Below are 21,411 nucleotides of genomic sequence, written 5' to 3' on the forward strand. Positions count from 1 at the left end.
TCAAACCACTTAACCACTGTGGCTTCATCCTGGAACTTTATCAGTCACTTTGTTTGCACCCTTGTCTTTGTGCACCCAGGAGACGCTTGTGTTCTCATATAAGATCTCAGCTCCCAAGAGCTTTGGGTGAGGTCCCAGTGTGTGTTTGTGTGTGTTTGCCAGTAGGAAGGAAAGTCTCAATTAAGGGACATTTTCTGTAGATGTGAGTAGAACATAGAACCAGGCAGTTAGTAGAGCCTATAGTATGTAGTCAATAGGGCTTGATGGATATTCTTTAGCTTTATAACCGCTACTATGATTTTAGGCTATTAATCACTTCATTCATCTGGTTGATGAATGCCAAGTAGAATTATGACAACCTGCAGTTTGTATTGTAGTTTGTCTTTGTATTGTATGATAACATAATTCATTTATTTTATTGTCTCCAATCCCATGTTAGGTGAATGACTTTTAATTATTTGTTCCCCTTCTCCTTGCAGGGTAGCGACAGCGAGTACGAGATGGATCCCAACCGGCAGAAGACCCACTCCTTCGTCAACCACTACATCAGTGACCCCACCTACTACAACTCGTGGCGGCGGCAGCAGAAGGGCGTCTCCCGCCCCCCAGCGTATGGCTACGGGCAGCCCGACATCGTGGCGGAGCCCGAGTCCCGACCACAGCCACCTCCCCTTCCCCCCCTACCTCCCCTCCTGCCCCAGCAGAGCAACCCCTCCCCCCAGCCTCAGCAGGGCCCTGTCCTGGGACAGGGTGGCACCCTGTTCAGGTCCAAGGGCAGCCGGACTCCCACCCCATCGCTGCTGTCCTCGGAGAGCCACAGCCAGCACGGCACTCTCTACAGGCCCCCAAGCAGCCTGGGGTCAGCCAATCAGGCACCTCCCACGGGATTCTCCTCTTTCGTTTGACACCAGACTCTCATTCTGATGACAGCAGTAGTGCCAACATCAGACCTAGCCTAGGTCACCTAGGGTTTTGGACTTAAGTTAGATGTTGTTGGTTTGTTATCATCTTTTTTTTTAGCTGTTTTTATTCATTTATTTTTTTTATTTAATTCTATTGGCATAGGAAGGTGTCACACAATGTGGCGAGCAAACAAAATTTGCGTTTGATTTTCATTTTCCCCTTGTGTGGGTGTGTGGGTGTGTGTTTGAGCTTTTTTTCTGAAAAAAAAAAAAAAAAAAGACAAAACAGACAATCATTCAGAGAGAACATTTCTGTTGCTTGAACTGATGGATTACGTCACCAAAACATTTATTTTAGGATGATTGTGAGATTCATCAAAATAATCATGTTACTTATCAAAGGTATACTGTATGTTCTAAGAATAGTTTGTGACTGAGATTGATACATATGCCCTTGTTCCTCACTTCAGAATATAATATAGCAGCTGTTTTTCAAAACACATTCTTGCATTCTTCCACAGCCAGATACTTGATGATCACAATATCAAGTGTTATTAAAGCTTTGAAGTATGTAAATACACGCATATGGGGGGGGGGGGGGGATCTTGGATTAATCCCTCATACTCCTGTCAGAATTCTAGTATGTGTTTTGGAAAAAAGGGCCAATGTAAAGCAGGGATAAAATGGAAGCTGGATATCAAGTTTGAAACAGGGCCATAGCATGAAATGCTATTAAGGCCTGATGCTGTCTTCATTTCTGTGCATCTTTGATACCCTTTGGGATTGTGACTGTAATATGCTGTTTATTTTATTTATTTCCTGCAAATATTATAATAATAGCACTTTGCTCATTAATTAACATTATCACAATAGAGTTGTGGCAATGATAAGATTTTGCACAGTCAGAGGAAAAGTTTAATTTGTTGAGGTTAGTCAGCCAGCATGACATGATTGTGGAACAAGTTTGTATTTTCGTAGATCATATCATTATATGGGGCATCATGATCAGATAGGCCTAGCTGCTCATGACTGTAGCCCTGAATTGACACACTAATATGCAATTGATCCAGCATAGAATCCTACTAGCATTGCAGTGGTAGTACAGTGGGAGTGCATTCCTGTTTCCTGAGGTTGTGTCTGTTCTGTATCAGTCATTACTATCATTGTTGAATGCTTGTCTTTTAATGCTCTTAAGCTGGTCCAGTGTTTTTTTGCTCTCTCGCTCTCTCTGTCTCGCTCTCTCCAGTATGTAATTTCAGCAAGTGGTGGTATGGGTCGTTGCCAACCAGTTACATCAGAAGACTTCTGCCTCAGCTTCTGTGTGATGTCCCCAAGACACAGATGGCTTCTTCGTTGTCCTTGTGTTGATGAAGTCAAAAGTGTTTTTGTTGCTTTGTGTTTATTTCAAGAGGATGTACACAGACATGAACTAAAACTCAGAGCCAGCACACAAGTTTAGCGTTATTATGTGGACTCGTGTCTATAGACGCTTGGAGGTTCGCTGATGCTTTTTGGGACGTCCAATGTCATTCTCATGGACAACGGTGCATGGTGTGACTACCCAGCAAACTGTACTGCATGACTTTGCAGTAAAAGAGACAGAAAGTGTATGGTTAAACTGTGCATCTGTTCATGTGTACAGATTTGTCACTAAGGACCTGTAACAACATGCTATGTCCATATACCGTGAATCTGTTCTCACTATGGAACAGGAAGAACAAGGAAGGACAGTCCTTTGCCATCTCACCAAAAAATGCATTATGATGTCTTTCTTTCTACTTACATTGTGCAAACCTTTACTGAATATACTGTAGAATGTGTTTTTCAACTTTTCACGATATCCGAGTGTACACGTGCTTATGAAGCAAAGCCACAATAAGAATTCTGATGAATAATTCATTTACACTCTTATTTTAAGTGAGATTACGGTCTGAGGGGGTGGGGGGGGGGGGTAAAATAGTCATCACAATCTACAATATCTCTTGTCTTGTTCTCTGTGAGGTGACTATTACTGTATGACTCTTTAAGGAATTATAATGGACCTGGTCAGGGTTCTTTTCCAAAATAAATTATTTTATTTTTCAAAACTGACTGTGTGCGTGTTTTAGATTTATACATTCCAATTGCATGTGTAAAACAAGTAACTCGATGGATACATAATACAGATAATGACGATACAGTCAAGACAAAATTGGCCGCAGTTCTAATCTTTATACCCTTTGGTAATTAAGGCTGATTCAGACTAAATGAGGATTCTCATCAGTCCCCAGTTGAATTTGCCAGGATCCCAAGTAAGTAAGCACTTTGTCCAGCAGTCAAGGGGAGGGTGGGAGAGTTCGGCTGGAGATAATGTCTTTATTCCAGGCCGGAGATCATTGATCTTGATGTTTGGTGGTGTTGGGAGGTGGGGGTAGGGGGGGTGGGAGGGGGTTTAAGAGGGAGAGACTGATGAGGCCAAATGGGGAGAAAAAAAAGTTGGGGGGGGGGGGTGAAATGCATAATGAACTTACACTGTCAAACACCACATTTGATCTTTTAACATTAATGAAACATAAAAAGATTTCAGTCTCACAGATGTCACTTACAAACTTCACTTACCCGGCTTATAGTGTCAACTCAAAACGTCATTAAAAGTCATGGAAACACTCTCCCTAGTGCTCACCCCGGACGGCTCCCAGGAGGCGCAGAATGAGGGAATCAGGGATAATGAGGGAATCAGGGATCTGGAAATGGTGCCAAATAGGAGGAAATGGCTCAGAGACATTTTCCAGTGCAGCCTCCTCTGAAACTGTTTAGGCCAATAAAAAGGAACATTGTCTAACAAGCAGCTTATGGATTTTTGTGCTCCAGTTCTGCACGGGACACAATTCTGAGCATCAGTTATCATGTTGGCATTCATGCAGGCCACACAATACAATAGTCTGCTCAATAATACTCTGCTCCCATGTCTTAAAATAAACTGAAATAGCTCTTTGATTTCTGAACATGCCCACACCTCTGATAATGAACATGAAAAGTGTTTTAGCTAAACCAACAGTATACAATTGGAATGGCTCCAACAGCATGACTTCTGACCACTGATAGTGATCTCTCCATTTATGCATTCCATTCTGTTGAACTCTTATTACAGCCCAAGGCTACCACCAACATCCTGTAAAAAAGGGAAGTATATTCCAACTGAAAACCATTTCATGCTGGGCCCGCAGCAAAGGCGCAAATTGGATGTAATTAGATTCAGTCAATGGCTTCATTTTGAATACACAATTGCCCCAGGGGTTCTGACTGGTGGTTCTTCAAACAAATGTTTGATTTACAATGACCCAACCACAGTTATCACGAAACTACACCTGAGGGTGGACAGGCCAGCAAGGTTTCAGTGACTGAAAGGGAGAGAGGGAACATGGAGATGTTTAAAGATGATACTGTTCTGCGGCCTTCAGGGAAATCCACATTTATTAGAAGGCTTAGGAAATCGAATCTCTATTCGGGCGTTATCTATTTCAGTGTGCACATCTTTGTCTAGGCCTACTTCTGTGACAACCCATCTACCCATGCAGCCTTTATCTTGATAATTTATTATATGAATTATACGTAGCTGATATAGCCTTAACTGCATAATTTTAGAGATGTCATGTTTACTGTACCTGATTAAAAGTCTGAAGTGAAATGCACTTAAACGCGCTTTCAGGAAATGATCGAAACACAGACCACCCATGTGGACACGTTTCTAAATTGCAGATATGTAGAGTGCGTAAACATGCGGCGATATTGAGTGATTTGCATTAGATTTGAAAGTGACATTGCCTGGGACGGACCACGCGGCGGCTACAGCGGCGATTCTGTCCCTATTGCTTTAAAGGGGCCGTAGAGGAGGTGTGTCCATATAGCAGAGAAAGGGAAATGCATTGAATGAGCTGTTTGCAATAGCGCCCAGATGAACGTAACGGCTTCAGAACACAACAGGAAGGATGCGGTGCGTGGCGTGAGGTGACAGCTTATTGTGCAAATACGAGGAATACACTTTTGCCAAGCTATCTTAAAGTACTCAAAAAGTGTACCCTTTTCTTTCGGGTTGGAGGGTTTATTAGGTTACACTGTTTATTTGTTGTAGCCTATTTGTCCACTTATTGAACCCTGGACATAATATCAACACCGTCTTTGTGTTGGGTGGATGGAGAGCTGGGTAAGTTGTTCTTATGATTGATTTGTATAGACTACCTGTCCTTGTTTAAACTTCTGCATAAAATGTGGTTGCACCTTTTCATAATAAGGCTCCCAAGCAAGCGCGCCACTCGCGTCTTGGGAGTGTCATTATTTGTTAAACGAAATTGGTTAATCATCTCTAGGCCTATTTTATTATTAAACGATTATAACTCATGTAAAACGATAAAGGCTCTTAAGTTAGCCCACCTATTTAGAATTTTGGGATGGTGTTTAATTTTGACACTATCGTTTGATACGTAGCCTACATGGCCTTACAATAGCATGTAAGGTGACAAGGCATCCTTGCTTTGCCTTGCTCCACTCCGGTCAGATGCGCGTTATTGTTCTTCTTTCATCGGATGGAATGAGATCATTGTGGTGGTGTAATGTAGTCATTTTAAAATAATAATGACCAAAATACGACAGAGAGTGTATTGCAAATCAAATGTAACGCACCGCGCAGACGGCGAACGAATTAATATTTTTTCAGTAAGCTAATAGATTCTATGTGCCGTAGGCTACATAATTTAATTAAATGTGAACTTGTCCCCACTTCAACAGCCTCTTTGTCTCGTTCTGAAAAGTTATTTGTTCACACTTTCTTAATTAAAAACCTAAGTAATTCGTTTAGGCGCACGTGCAGTAACCAAAGGCTCACAGATGTGACTTGCGGGAAAGAACGCATGCGTCAGAAACACTGCTAATGCTGGCTTGCTCTTTGTGGAGTGTGGCTCCTTTGAGTTTTCAGTTTTCACTTAACGCTGCAAGAAATGGTCCGTTTGCCCCTAAGAAGCATGGACGACTGTTCTACTTACGCAATAAGTTAATTTTTAACGCAGTCTGGTTATTAGTCGGCATCAGAGCATCAGGTCTTTACACCCTGCAATCCATTTACAGAATACTGAATCTTTTATTGAAATATGCAGATCCATCAACATTCACATGTGCTTTCAGTGTTACGAAAGGGGCAGTTTGCAGGACGTTTTTTTCTCCCCACAAGAGTGGTCTTTCAGAAGAATGGTCCTATGGTTGCTCATTTTATTGAGGGAAATATTATCATCTTGTCAGATAGGCCTACTAGGCTACTACAATTCTTGTAGGGTGGCTTAAGAAGTTTTTTTTTATGGTTCTTGTGCTTTGAGAAGAAGAGTTGGAATACCTTTCTGATCTCCTATTGTTTCAACAGCTAATGTGACTGAGCACCCATTACTGTCTTCCTGTTACTTCACAGCGGCTCCTGGCTTTGAATTTCTTCAGCCTTTCATTTGTCGTTATGCAATTCCAACCAAACCTCCTCACTGAACATGACATCTCCATTCGTGTCAATGGGCATGGATGTCATGTTATGGTTACATCAGATAGGGTTCTGTGCTGGTATCTCCATTCAGTGAGTGAGTTGGACCCCAGAATGATTTATGTTCACTTCACTGCTACTAGACCCGATCACCAGTAATGTCTCAGAAAAGTAGGTTGAAAGTCAAGAACTGTTAATTATAGTCTAGGCAGCTCTTAGGTCCTCAATCTCATCGCTCTCATACTACAATGTAGGTGGCTGAGGGCTGTTCTTGCCTGATATGGTACCACAAAGGAAACATTTGTGGACAGAAAGGTTTAAATATATTTGTAAACTCCCATGCACAGACTGTCTGCCAATATCTGTGTTGCCTTTTGTAACTGCAAAGCAACTTGGGTAAAGAGTTTTTTTTGCAGATAATTGAGACTTAAGTTGACACAGCTCCCAAAGCTGCTTTAGCAGCAAGTTGGGATAGTAAGCTTATGTTCAAATGATACAAGTCTGTCCTGTTCGTTCTACATGCACACACGTCTTGCTGCTGTACTTGTTACTGTTCAGGAAAGTATCATTCATAACTCAATATGTTCTGAAACACAGGCCTGTTATCTTCGAGATTCATAGTACAGTGTGATAGCAGTTGGTTTCAGATCTGTCTTCTCCAGCCTTTGCCTTAGGCTGAGCATCTTCATTGGCGTATACTTAACATTTTTTGTGGTCGCTTTGTCTCTGCTGTGAGCCTGCGCAACCTATGCTTGGCACTGTGTGGAAATATGTCAGTGGTTTGTCTGTGTCTCTGCAGTTATGCAGTCCCCTGTGTGTGTGCATCTGTGCATGTCAAAATGTGTGTCCAACATTTTTTCCACAACAGGAAATTCCATGATAAACAGTTTTAATGGCATTCTACTGTAAAGATACGCACATAAAAATTAAGTATGTTTGAAAGAATATTTTAGGTTGTGTGTAATCACAGATCTGTACAAAAAGATAGAAAATAGATATAATTTAGCATAATTCTCCACTGCCCTGACTCTATCAGATTATATTTTACCTTCAGGTTAGGAGGTGTTGTCATGCCTGTCCAATCCCCGTCTCGTTGACCCCCAGCTTAATGCCCTGCAGGGTAAACTTTACCTAACCTTAAAGCTCACAAAGAGCAAACACCTGAGCTTGCGGCATTCCAGTGCTGTTTCAGGTGTCACTGAGTGAAGGGCTTTATGTTGGTATCGGCTGCTTGTGTTGGCCCTCATTGTCTCTTGAGATATACATCAGAGGGAATAGTATTATTGTTGGAAGACATTGTAACATAGGATTTGCACTGATCAAATATCATGTTAGAATCTGATCGTGAAACAATATGTTACTCCAGACCTCCCTTTTCCCCTGCTGTTTGTCAGACCACTTTTTGATGTAGGTTGCCAACACATAGTTTTTCCTAACTCACATTCAACCACTTTTTTGTTCTCACTGGCTCGTTTTAGCTATTAATTCGTAACTACTTGAAAAAAAACTGCATTCTTGAAACCTTGTAGAATGTAATTTTTGTTTCACTTTGAGATATTTCTGTGCCTCAAGTCACATCATGTTCTGTACTTTTCAAGTGTCTCAATTCTCTGTGGATAATAATTTTTGCCAAATCAGTAAGGAGCGATTTTTTTAGTTGTATACTCTAGCACCAGTGGCCTCTAAGGATATTCAGCCTTGTTCAAAAGGCCGCTGAAAATTCCCTTGCTGATGGAGCCGCCTTAGTTGGGCATTTTAATGGGCCCATCCTTCTGATGCATGTTTCCTTTAGATCCGAGATTAGTACCTTCAACTTGTTCCTGAAATTTCATCACTTGGGCCCTTGGCACTCTGCTGTGTGTCAGTGCAGTCTTTCATCTGTGGCATTAAGCAGACATGCTGCTGAGGCCTAACAGACCTCTTGAGAGAGTAGGGGCACTGGTGGCTTCTCAACACCTTAACAGCAATCATTTTTTTCCCCCTCCTTTAACGGTTCCCATCATTTACGCATTCCTGACATTTCGGAAAAAACCAGGAACCAGGTTTCTACAGGAACATCGGCCCAGTTGTTCCAGGAATACCTTTATGGCCTCTTAGTCACATGGCACACCTGGATGAGTACCTTACACCTCGAGGAGCAAGCGCATGAGCCCTGACCCGGCTAAAATGTTTACGAGCCGACTTTCTAAAAGAGGGTGGTGGCCTCAGAGCAGCTCATCATTCCCTCCTCCAAAGATCAAATGGACTGACGGCAAAATCACAGGCTATAAGGAAACAAATGGCCCAGTGCATGATAATTATTTTGTCAATGAGACACAACTGGCTTTTGACAAAGAGCTTTAAAGAAGAAAAGAAAGACATCAAAGGTGGCGTTTCATTTTGACACTGTTGTGTGTGTGTGTGCTGTGTGTGCTGATAAACTCTTTACTGGACTGTTGTGTGTGTGTGTGTGCTGTTCTCTACACCATGTTTATTGTGGAACAGGCCTAATCGTTTATTGAGTGTCATGTAAACCGCTCCATCCATCATTGGACTTGTAAAACAAGGCCAGCAGTTTTTTGGTGATAAACTCTTTACTGGAGTGTTGTGTGTGTGTGTGTGTGTGTCTGTGTGTATTTTTCTGATCCATAATGAGTCGTGTTTATGTGAACGAGTGTCCAGGAAGGGCAGGGAAAGTTTATTTCCGTTGAGATGGGAGGCTTGAGTGGCTCATCTACTCCCTGCCCTTCCTGTTCGCCCCTCATTTAGCCAAACACACTGTCTACACCCTTGTGTGTGCACGTGCACATGTCACGATCATCACTGCACACTGAATTATTAAAACATAACCCTAGAGATATTAAACATAGTAGTTGTTAAATATCCTGTCTGTTAATGTCATTACATCTTTATTTTTTATTTTTTTTAAAAAGCCATGAATGCAGATTACGGATAGTTCATGGATTTCGTAGTCGTTGGTAATGGATTCTAATGAGGGGCTGGTAAAGATGGCTATCTGATTTAATGTGGCTGTGGCAGTAGGTAGCTGGTCAGAGTGCTCTCTCCCCTGCCTGGCCGTTACCTCTGGCTATCAGCGCTCCGTAACTCCACTCCTGCTCTGGTCACCTTCCTCAGGGGCAGCCGACCTCACGGTCACCGCTGTTTTATCTAATCACAGGAAAGCTATTTATGGATGTTCTGTGTTTGTTGTGCCTGCTGTGTGTGTGTGTGTGTGTGTGTATGTGTGTGTGTGTGTGTGTGAGAGAGAGAGTCCACATGTCTGGTCCCATCGGCCCCTGACCCATAACCGCCTATCTGTGGCACCCCAGCTGGACTCGGTCATCGTCAAATGGATTTCATCTTCGTAGCAGCACTCCAGCGAGTCAATTTATTACCCTGTCTGGAGGGTGAGGCCATAAAAATGATGGACTGGTATCTCTCTCTCTCTCCATGTCTCTCTCTTTCTTTCTTTGTTTCTCTCTCAGCCTTTATGTGTAAGTGGATGGTTGGCTGTACGGATGTTCTCTGTTGCACGGTTCCCTGTTGGCTTACCGCTGGCTGTGGTCCTGGGTCATAGCCTCATTCTGGCCCCATACTGTTTTCCATGTTGCTTCTCATAGTTTAAGCTCATACATATAACATATAACAGCCTCATACATATAACATATAACATGACACACCCCATACCCCCCCTCCCCCCCAGTTCCCTCCCTCCTTAACACCATACAAGCAAAAAGGTGGACAGTGCAGACAACATAAAACACAAAAGAATAGGGGGGATGGATGATTGTCACAGGAGTTTGTTTAGTGCAGTGATTGCTGAGGGTACAAAACGTTTCTTATCCAGTCCAGGGCTCTGTATCTGCGGCCAGATGGGAGTAGGGTGAAGAGATGGTCGGGGCTGCTTATTATGGTGCGTGCAAGGCGTGTGGTGGCTGTGTCATTTGCATCAGTGAGGCTGGGGGTGGGAAGCTGATCTGATCTGTGTCCTGTGCCCATTTGATTCTAAAGGTAATTTCATGTTGTCAAGAGACCAGCAAAGAGAGAGAACAGCAAACCTTTGTGAATCCCTTATTACACAAGATGTGTTATCTTGCAGCAAAGAACTAACACTTGACGGTTGATATGGATGGTGTGATTACACACTTTTATACATTTTTTATGGTGCTGTTCGTTATCCAGCTTGACCCACTGTGCCTCCTTCTCCTCATCAGCAGATGTCTCCCCAGGTGTTCCATGGGTTTGGTATGGTTGTGTTAGCTCAGGTCAGAGTGGGGGATTGTGTAAATACCTCCATAATGGCTGGCATAATTGGAGAAGGACCCATTCTTTGACTAGGTGAAGGTGGCCTTTGTCATGCAGGGCTTTGTGTGGAAGGTGTGATTGCCTGCAGGTGATGTGTGTGTGTGTACATGTGCGTGTCTGTGAGTGTGTGTGACAAGAGCAGGGTCGTAGGAGGGTAGCTCTGTTCCTTTCTCACCAGTGTGCTGAGGAGAGAGAGGTGTTAGAGGAACCAGGTTAATGAGTTCACACTGAAGGCACAGGGAATGGCCGCTGTCTAGTTAGAGCTGATGACCGTAGGAGCCCTGGGGTCATCTGCTTACAGCCCACGTTTACTCATTAAATTATCCTGACAGACATCTGAGCTATTTACAGCAGGTCTTCCTCTCTGTCTCCAGTCCACACAGGTGCTGATAATGCCATGGCCTGCATACAGAGATGTCTCCTGTTGTTCATGTCACTATCCCTCAGTGGAAAGTGACCGTCCTGCAATTCAATTATGTCCTGTTAAAAGCTCTGTGCTGTGTATTATATGATTAAGACTGCACACTTGGAGAACTGTAGCCCGTACCTTGTCATTCTGTTTGGATGTCTGAATGACAAATGGCATAACCTCTGTTTGTCTCCTTGCCCCCCTCCCCTTCTTGTTTAAATGGGATGGCTCATTGTGATGGATATCAGGATTTAACTGGGTTATAAGTGGCTGTGGCATGAAAACAAAAGCACAGCATCCATTACGGTGATTAAAATACAGACCCAGCGATGCGAGTGTAGGAGCTCTACAGCTCCAGAGAAAAAAGTCTGTGTGATTAATTTATTGTTTCGTTTTTGTTTTGTGTGGTGGTGTCCTAAATATTCCAAATGCATTTAACTATGCATGTAATTTGTGTCACGTAAACCTCGGAAAAGGCCCGTCAGGGAGAGGCCTGGAGGGATTTCACTTCTCGCCCTTCCACCACTTTCACAGGGAGAGAGGCACATCCCGTATCAGGCCCATATGGGTGTGTTCCCTCCACTCCCCCTCTGGTCATGCTATCCTCCATCCAGGTCACTGGCTCTCATAATTTACGCAACCAGACGACCAGACTCAGCTGAATGTGGGTTTCCCAGACTAAGTCCAGAGCCAGGAGAGTGAGAGGATGGGGGGTTGGGTAGGGTGGAGGAAGTCAACACTTAGTCAGATTGATTACTTCAAAGAATCTGTCAATAGTCAATTAGGGTAAAAGGACTACAGTCAGTCATGTTTATAAATGGGATCAGAAGTATGTGTGTGTGTTTGTCTCCTTGTTTTTTGTAAGTGTCTGAGTGAGCAGCTGGGAGTGTATTGAAAGTTGTTGAGAATTGACATGGAGCTCTCAAACTTGAAGTGGTTCTTCAGCAGAGACTGGTAATAGTATGAGAGCCATTCTCTGAAGAGCTGCAGGGATTCTCTTTAGCAGCCATCATGTCATGTCGTGCTCATTGTGGAACATAATGCAGCCTTTTAATTATGGATATTGCTGTACTCTATCTCATTCATATTTCACTTCAGTCCCACGGCTACCTTGCTGTCAGTTCTCCTCCTGTGAGAGTGATTGGGTAGAATATTGTTCTGTGTGTGTGTGTGTACTGCATGTGTATGTGTGTGTATGTATGCATTTGTTCCAAGGTGCTTGCCCTTTTCCAGACTTTTTCCAAATTGATCACTTTTTGGGCTGTAATTAGTTTGACACGGTATGCCCAATGTAATGTGATAATACAGACACACACAAACTAACACCACTTTACTAGCACACAGCAACACACCGCATTACACGCAAGCACCGGCAGGTCAGCATACACCATGTGCACTGTGTGCTGTCGAAACAAATTAGTGCCTCTCCACTTTTTGTTTGTTGGTGTTTGTTGTGATTTTGAGCTTCTGTGTTTAATATAAATAATTATTTTAAAGAGTAAAATAAGTAATGAATGAATACAGAATTCACAATAAACCATGTGTGTGTGTGTGTGTGTGTGTTATTTCCTGTCCAGCCTCTCCCATGCCGGCAATGTCAATATTTTTTGCACGTATTTTGCAATACACTTTTATGTTTGACTTGAGGTTAGGCACAATCCAGTTTTTAAACTGAGGATGTTGGAGCCATAAGCTAAAAACCTACAGCACAGGCTATCAACACTAAAGTTCACATGAGTAAACAGCAATTCAGAATTCCAAACGTTTCAAGACTTTTCAGACACTGTGTTTGTGCCTTCAACAGTGGATCAGTGTCTGTGTGTGGTGAGTGTGTGTGGATGCATGTGGAGCATTCAGCTGTGTGGTTGTTTGATGCACCAGTTATGTCTGTCCAGGGAAACTGCCTGTCTGTGCTCCGGCCGTCCTCTCAGTCTCGTGGTGAACTAGGGCATGTGGAAGCAGCTCCCCCCGTTGCACGTTTGAAAGGGCCTGTTATCATCACGCTACTCCTGTGATTCATCAGCACCCGGCTCGGAGATCTCCCTCTCCAAATCCACCCCACGGTGCTTTTGAGCTGCTGACCAATCAGCACGCAGCATGGGCTTTTTTGGGGGGTAGGAAAAATAGAGAAATCTGTGGTGCTTTTGTAAAGGAGCTGTCAGGATTTTGAAGATGAGCAGTTGCTGAAATGATGCAGGGGACTCTCCCCCTCTCTCTATATATCTCTCTCGTTCTCTCCCTCCCCCATTTCTTCTCTCTCTCTCTCTCTCTCTCTCTCTCTCCCTATGCTTTCATATGTGTTGTGAAACGTGAGCATGTCCAAATTGTGTGGTGTGTATATTTGTCTGTGAGATTTACTGAGCCTATTTAGAATAGTGTGGTGTAGAGTTGGAGGCTCTGGGGGAGGCCTGCGTGTGTTTAGTCTGAGAGCGCAGGAGGCCACGAAAGAAGACCAGCGGCTCTTTCTCTTCATCCCTATCTCTCTCTTTCTTTCTCCATCTCCCCTCTTTCTCTCTCTCTCTCTCTCTCTCTCTCTCTCTCTGCATATTTCCCCCCTGCTCTCTTTCTGCCACTCACCCTCTCCATTCCTCTCTCTTCCATCTCCGTGACATGGCCGTCAGGAGACAGCGTGTTTGTAGAGTCAGTCACCCCTTCCCTTCCCCTCCCTTCAGAGGCCTTCACTTTCCCACGGTGCCTTCTCATGCTTCTCGCTGTTCTCAGATTCACACACACACACACGCACACGCGTGCACGCGTCCTCACGCTCACACTCGCACACATACACACACGTACACATAATATGCGGCTATAAATACGATAAGGCTTCCCAGGCCCCGGCTCGATAAAGCCAGCGTGGAGATACGGAGACTGGAGCCGGAGTAATTATTATTAAAGCCTCCCTCTGGCCTAGGAGAGAGAGAGAGGGAGGGAGAGGAGGAGATGATTTGGTGGTATTTGCGGAGAGTCGTTAAGATTCCAGGGCCGCCGGGTGGCTGAGCAGAGGGGCAGGGCAGAGCCGGGACTGATTGGGGGGTGAGAGTGTTGAGTCATCAAGTCGGACGCAGCAGGATGGCAGGACGTTGGGATGGGTGGGGAAGGGCAAGGGAGGGAGGGAAAGAGGGATGGTAGGACGGATGAAGGCAGGAGTGGATGGGGGGGGTTTGAGAGGGGGTGGGGCGCTTACATCTTTCATGTGTCACCACTTGCCCTGGCGAGGCAATGCCACCCAGGAGCAGTCCACTGTAAAATGTGTGGGGTTGTTCGTGTGTGTGGAATGCTCCGGATTGTTTTCTGGGTCACTGTGCTCCACACAAACACATGCCCCTGCCCTTGTGGGTTAGCAAACAACAAACACCATTGTGGCTCTTTTGTGTGGTTTGTGTGCATGTTGTGTAGGAGGTGGTGGGGGGTGAGTGTGTGTTTATTTTTGATTGTGATTTACTATGTGTGAGGCATTGTATTTGGTTGTGTGAATGGGTCTATGAGTGTCTGTGAGGTTGTCTTTGTGTATTTGTGTGTTTGTGTGTGTGTGTGTGTGAGAGAGAGAGAGAGAGAGAGAGAGAGAGAGAGTGTGTGTATGTGTGTGTGTGTGTTTGCGTGAGTGTGCTTGTGCATGCATGTTTCTGTCTTTCCTCTGCTCGCCAGCTGCAGGCTGTCATGGAAACGGGCATTAGAACCCCCTGATTGAATTTGTGCCATATGTGCTCCAGCCTGGTGCTTGTCTCTCCTCTTCTCTTTTCCCCTCTCTCTCCTCCACTCCTCTACACTGAGCCAGAAACCCTCTCTACTCATCCCTCCCAAATACTCATTACAGAGCTCCATGGAATGAGAATGAGGGTTTCTTCTGACTAACATTATTTGGGACCATTTAATGATGAAGATCGATCGTCACTTTCCGGCTGAAACACAATCTCTATTCCCTCAGCAGACTGAGCAACAGTTGGCTCTCTCGGTTCTACTCAGACGGACTTCTAATTTAAACAGTAGAGGCATCCGTTGTGTGTGCGTGCAAGGTTTTTTTTTTTTCTCTATCGTTCCGTCTTTCATTCTAGATGAGGACTTCCGCTGCTTGCTGACAGGAAGCAATTTAGTCTACGTGCACAACGGGGTTGTCATGGTGACCGCAGGTAACGGCATACAGCCAGGAAGTGCTGTTTTCTGCTTCAGACGTCTCATGCACAGCACACAAAACAGGGGCAGTTGTCTGCTCGGCTACCGCTGCCAGGTTTTGTGAATTAGCCGACGCCGTGCCTGCCTCCCCACGCTCCGCGGTAAAACAGCAGACTCAGTAAATATTTTATCGCGTTATGGGGTGGAGGGACATGTTGTGTCTGCTGGCTCCTTTGGCTGACTTTCCATTCTGCTGAAACTCCCTCCCGTAAGGAGGCCTGAACTTTGTTTAAATATTGTGAAGGGCAGGCAGGATATTTGTTTGATTTAATCAGCTGAAGGGCAGAGCCTGTGTAAATATGTGTTGACATGGGTGAGTTTGCTTTCAACATACAGTATACCAGTACACACCGCTGCATGAGATATTTCATCCGCATATTTAATACTTACTGTGTGTAACTACATTCAGTCCTACTTTCAGATTACTTTTGAGGTTTCCACCAAAGGTTATTATAGTTTATGCATGCTCAAGACTGTAATAATGACCATGTCATTATTAAGTCATGTCGTGATCAAAACGATTACACAAGTTATTAAAAATTGTGGCCTTGGGATCACTGGTTGTGACTGTGACTGTAGGCAGACATTAATGATTATGGATATGGGCTGTGTGCCATCGACACTACTAAGCGAGTGTATTTAATTTAACCGGAGAACCCTGTGTTCTGTTCAGCTCGGTTATCTTGTTATTGATTTAAGCCGCAGCTTTTCTGTGTCCGTCTGTTCTACCCCTGGGGGACATTGAGTCCTAATGAATTCCAGGATATGGCACAGGTCACACAGGCCTGCAATGAGAGGTTCTGAGAGCAGCAGGGAGAGCGAGGGTTCTTGAACCTTGAGTGATGTAGGGATGTCTGTTTCCCTGATAAGAAAACTTGGATTCAGACCACATTTTTGTCTTTGTTTAGCTGGCAGAGGGTGGTGTTTTACCTCATTTTTTGTCATGCAGTAGATGTTCACCTTGTCTTTAACTTGTCAGTTTAGTGAAGATAAAATGTTAAATGTTTGCAATGTTAAATGTTTTTCTTTTCTTTTTTTCACCTCCAGGTGGCCCACCTCAGGTTTGGAATTTGAGGTCGAGGACATCCTTTCCCCAGGAAGGAAACTCTCCAGGAATTCGTAAATGTGTCATCACCTGCACCAGATCCCAGCTCTTCACTTGAAACCGTCAACATTCAGTCTCTGACCCCACTTCTTTAGCCTCACTGGATTGTACAGTCATTGTTTTTGCGTTGACCTGACTCGCCAACATGCCCATCCTAAAGCAGCTGGTGGCGGGCTCGTCGCAGACCAAGCGGCGCACGCGCACGGAACTCACCACCGAGATGATCAGTGCCCCGCTGGGCGACTTCCGCCACACCATGCACGTGGGCCGCAGCGGCGAGGCGTTCGGAGACACGTCCTTCCTGAGCAGCCGCTCGGGTGAGCCCCCCCGCGAGGCACCCGCCACGGCCTTCCCGCGCTCGCCCAAGCCGGGCCTGCTCACCCGCACCTTCCGCAGCAGCAAGCGCTCGCAGTCTGTTAACCGCGTGGACCAGCGAGGCGACAACACCCTGCTGCCTCCAGGCGGATCGCCGACCTTGGTCAAGAACGCCCTGTCCCTACCGTTCCTCAACGACGAGAGCGACGGGGAGGGGGGAGGAGGCAGGGCACTCCAGAGCCTCACCTCAAGCCCCTTGAGGCAGGCACCTGGGCCAGACAGTAGGGCCTCATCCAACGGGGCACTGGCTGCACCACAGGTGCTCGACCTGGAGCAGCACGAGCAGCTGTTTGGGGTCCTCACGGACCTGCGCTCACCTGGCTCCTACAACGGAGGAGGAGGGGGGATGAAGAAAGCCGAGTCGGTGATGTCCTTCCACGTGGACCTGGGGCCCTCCATGATGGGGGATGTCCTGTTTGTCATGGAGAAGGAGGAGGACGACCTTGGGTTCGAGGAAGGGAAGAGCAGTGAGGGCAGAGCCTCTCCACCTCTCAGTGTGCACGCTGAGGGTGACGAGGAGGTGGATGAAGAGCAGCATAACTATGATGAAGATCACAGAAAGGAGGAAGAGGAGGGGCATGAGGAAGAGCACGGTGAGGAGGAGGAGGAAGAAGAGGTAGGTGAAGAGAAGGATGTGAAGGTCGAGGTGATTGAGGCACAAATAGAGGCCCATCCAGGGGTGCCAGAGCATCAACAGCAACAACAGCAGCGATACGAGCTAGAAGAGCCCGAAGACGTACATGAAGACGTACATAACCTACACGATCAGGTTCCTCCCAGACCACCAAGTTCAGTAGACCAGGACATCCAGATGGATGCTCCCTACACCCCAGAGCTTCAGCCCAAGCACCTCAAGAACACAGACAGTTGCTCCATGTCCAGCTCTAGCTCTGCAGCCTTTGATGAGAGGCCACCAAGCCAGCTACTGGAGGTGGAGGCACCAGGCGTGACTCGCTACAGCCCACCACCACCTGTGGAGGAGGGAGAATTCTCATCATTCATAGAGGATGAGGACGACGAAATACGTCTGTAAAGCTTCACAAGTGACTGGATGTTTTTAGAGACAAGACACAGAGATTATGGCTCGGACCTTTTGACATGTGTTCTGTGGTACAACTCCAGTGACAACATGGACTTGTGGAATAGAACTTAACGACTGTTTCCTTGAGAAGTTTCCTAATATATCAAATCCAGCGTACCATCCGTGGCTCCTTCCGACTCCTTTACTCCGGGAGGTGAATCAGAGTGACAGCTCCCACTCGCCCAAGAGTGTCACATGGCATCACCATCTGTCTCACTTGCCTCGACACGTCATCTGAAAAAACAAATGAGGCCCGCAACATGACTGGATTATAACCAAACTTCTTCCTGGATTGCACTGATGCCTCCATGAGGAGGGTAAATGCTACATCAATGTTTAAGGGACGTCAAGGGCTTTTCTTCATAAACCAATCTAGTGAGGCTGCGTCTGACCACATCCTCTGCAGATAGCGTGTGGGGAAACCCACAGTTTGAACATACCCCTGTACATCCCGTAATGCCAATGTGGGTGGACTCCATTAATCCTGCCATGTGAATCTGTAGTCTGCAGCAACTGGCTGCTGTGTCTCCAGCATACAGTTCTGTTTCTCTTCACCTCATCGGCAGTGATCTAGCCGAGGACATTGTTTGGCCTGTAAGAGCGCCTGGTTGTCAGGATTGTTCCGGAAGAGAGGCAGTCTGTGCAGTAAATCAGTATTGGATGAACAAAACAAACAGCTTCACTGACATCCACAGCATCCCTGTCTGGTTCCTCAGGTCTGGTGCCCAGGCCAAGGCCAGGAAAAGTGGATGGTATCTCGGTTCAGAGGTCACGTGTCTGTTTATCTAACACAGTGCAGAGGCACAGACCAGGGACGTGACCGAGGCATAGTTTACCCAGCGCTCTCCCTGAGCTGACTCCAGAAGGGCGTAGTAGCTGACAGAGTTATGACTGATTTTCCTGTGATCATCTAAGGGCAGTGGGGTGTAACGCCTTGTGAAAGTTGGAGCATTTAAGTTGGTGACTGGCTGCTCCCTACCTCCATCCTGCTGCTGACTGTTAGATAGGAGGAATTAATGGCCAGTTTTATTTTCTTCATAAATCACTCTATTCTGTTCTGTTTCTTTTGAACACCTTGAATCGTCTTTGCGATGTGTGTGCTTGTCGTGCAGCCTGTGGATACAGTCTTTCGTTTCTTGCCACTTCCTTCCTGTCATCATGTGACCTAAATGCTAATCTGCAGTATGCTTAGCAGTGCAAAACAGAATGCCCCGCTGTATATTTCAAAACCTTATTCAACATACATTCCCAACAAGACACTGCAGGATGAAGCTGAATGCTAGGTGATAGATGGTTGTTATGATGTCAGCAACACAGCAAGTGTCCACTATTATTGGTTGTTTGTATTGTTTTTCTCTTGTGAGAATTGCAGATCTACAAGTGCATTAAGCAATCTGGCTGAGGCCGGAAGATGTGTTTCTTGCTACAAAGCCATTGCTGAGGTTGAATGGTTTGGACACTGGACCTCAAGAGTCTGGGGAAACTTGAGACATCACAAACATGCACACGCATTGCACACACACACACAAACACAAAAAAGTTCAAAAAGACAAACACTAACTTTTTTGTTTTCTAACAGGAGAGTTGAATAGATCTTAGACTGAGACATCCATAACCACCGAGGAGATGCACCCCAGCCCAGTGCCTAACCTGTCAAGGTTGTCTTTCCTTATTGAAAACAGAAAGCATCCGAGACCCTTTTTTTAAACCCTGTAGGCCTTGTAAATATTTAATGACACAGACTCTCTCCCAGGTGGTTGTGTGAGGTATACTACCCAGGCAGGAAGGGCATAATCAGTTAGTCCCATAAGCCTTAAGTAGGAATGACAAATGTGCCAAATTTAATCAAGTATTTCCTCCTAAACTTCAGTGGCCACTGAATTTAATTAAATGGAGGCCTGTCGAGTGTGTACTGCCCTGTTTTATTTGTTCATTTTGATATTTATTGCCAACGCCTGTTACTCGAAATCCATTTGGCACATGCAAATGGCAGCACTAAAGAGGAGGATGTCGAATCACTTCATGATGTTCACTGCCAGACAGCATGGACCATCTAGTTCAAAGATTGTTTACACAAGACTCGTCTGATGTGGTTAAAACTGTCATTTTGTTTACGGGTTGTCGCAAACCACCGTAAGCATGTTAGCATGTTTAGCAGGCCTGGCTCCGTGAACAATGTGTGAGACCCTGATATGTCCGAAAGTCAATATGCAAACTTTTCTAGGACTGACTGAGATGTTTGTGGTGAGCAGTTTCCCCTTTTCTGTATATTTATATATGCTATCACCACTGTAATAACTTTGCCCGTTTCTCCTCCTCTCTGTGTGTGCCAATTATTGTGTATTCACATGCTCTCTCCCTTTCTCGCAGATAACTGCTATATTTTTCAATAAAAGAACCAGTGGTCCTCAGCTACCAGTTTGTTTCTTTGCATAAATCAGAGAAGAAAGACTTCACTTCACTGATTTTATGGGTTTTCTACTGCAGAGGCAGTGCATGAGGCTGCAGATTCAGGCAGTGTTTGCACTGCTAATAGAAAATGCTAGCCTACTGTCTGTGAACTCAAAAGAGGCTCCATTGGGGCAGAGTTAGAAGCAAGAGTCTTTAACACAACACACAAACACCACGCAAATTTAGGTCAGGATTAAATAATTGATCAGACAAAGCGTGTAGTTTAGCAGCTTAGCTATCCTCTACAACTTATCTTCACATAATGGTTGTCAAAGCAAGGACTAGCCTACATTAAGGACTTCACTTTAAGACATTTTTGAGATCCCTTCTCTGCGTGTGGCTGTACTGAGCTGGCCATCCGGGCCAGCACCCCCCGCTAGGGTTACCACACGTTCTGGTTTTCCCGGGATTGTTCTCTTTTTTGTCTGTCCCGGAAAATGTATAAGCTTTCCCGGGACACCAAATGTCCCGTGTTTTGGTGCAAATGCACTTCATTTTTTTTTTTTTAAGTATTCCCTAGTTTCACTTTTAATAAAACCTACGTTCCACTCCTGCAATCCTACTATTTTTCTTAAAGGGACACCAGGCAACGTTTTCGTGTTAATTAATCATCTTCGTAAGTTGGTATATGGTTAAATGACTCATTACAGGGCGAATGAAGACTCTCTCGCCCGCCCCTACTGCCTGTAAGAAGAATATCCCACTTGCAAGTTCGGTGTATCCTACCCGCCGACCAAAGCAGGATCAGTTTACATCCTGCATACAGCACAGAGGCAGGCTAACGAAACTCTAGCGATTGTTGCAAACGTGTGTATAATGGCAGAGCCAGTGAAGAAGCAGCGAAAACCCTTGACGGAAGATGCAAAGAAAAGGAAAAGAGCTTCAGACCGAGCGAGGGGGAGTTTCGTAGAGAAAAAGCATCAAGCTTGCCTGGTGTCCCTTTAAGTTATCTTGATTGTATCCAAGCTGTCGGAGGCAGGGATGCGCGTATTTGATTGGTTGTAATGCAGACCTGCGAAACGAAAGTTTACCTTAACAATCAGCATCATCTAGCAACTACCAGCCCCGCGCAGCATGTCCAAGAGAGTGAGTGCGTAGCAGATTGGAGAGGGTAGCCTATAAGAAATTATGGTTCGA

At 45.2% G+C, this 21,411-nt stretch overlaps 2 protein-coding genes across 3 annotated transcripts in view; both read left to right on the forward strand.

Moving 5' to 3' along the window:
- Window positions 1–905, forward strand: part of LOC143103084 (protein sidekick-2-like) — a 37,109-nt gene extending 36,204 nt beyond the window's left edge. The window contains exon 39 of the mRNA XM_076266869.1: window positions 480–905. Within this exon, the coding sequence (XP_076122984.1) occupies window positions 480–905 (426 nt within the window). The remainder of the gene's footprint in view (window positions 1–479) is intronic.
- A 3,947-nt stretch (window positions 906–4,852) lies between these two features.
- On the forward strand, window positions 4,853–20,234 carry cdc42ep4a (CDC42 effector protein (Rho GTPase binding) 4a). Of its 2 annotated transcripts, none has more exons than XM_076265481.1 (2): window positions 4,853–5,085; window positions 16,310–20,234. In XM_076265481.1, exon 2 carries the CDS (start codon window positions 16,513–16,515, stop codon window positions 17,773–17,775), a length of 1,263 nt encoding a protein of 420 aa, XP_076121596.1. In that variant the 5' UTR covers window positions 4,853–5,085; window positions 16,310–16,512; the 3' UTR covers window positions 17,776–20,234. The 2 variants fall into 2 exon arrangements, with proteins under 2 accessions (XP_076121596.1, XP_076121597.1); XM_076265482.1 differs by lacking the exon at window positions 4,853–5,085 and adding an exon at window positions 15,312–15,575.
- Window positions 20,235–21,411: the final 1,177 nt, after the last annotated feature.

This window comes from Alosa pseudoharengus, unplaced genomic scaffold (assembly GCF_046254945.1).
Source record: "Alosa pseudoharengus isolate Yale_2024_CS ecotype anadromous, Long Island Sound unplaced genomic scaffold, YU_APseudo_1.1 YU_APseudo_1.1_scf_4, whole genome shotgun sequence".
Classification (NCBI taxonomy): domain Eukaryota; kingdom Metazoa; phylum Chordata; class Actinopteri; order Clupeiformes; family Clupeidae; genus Alosa; species Alosa pseudoharengus.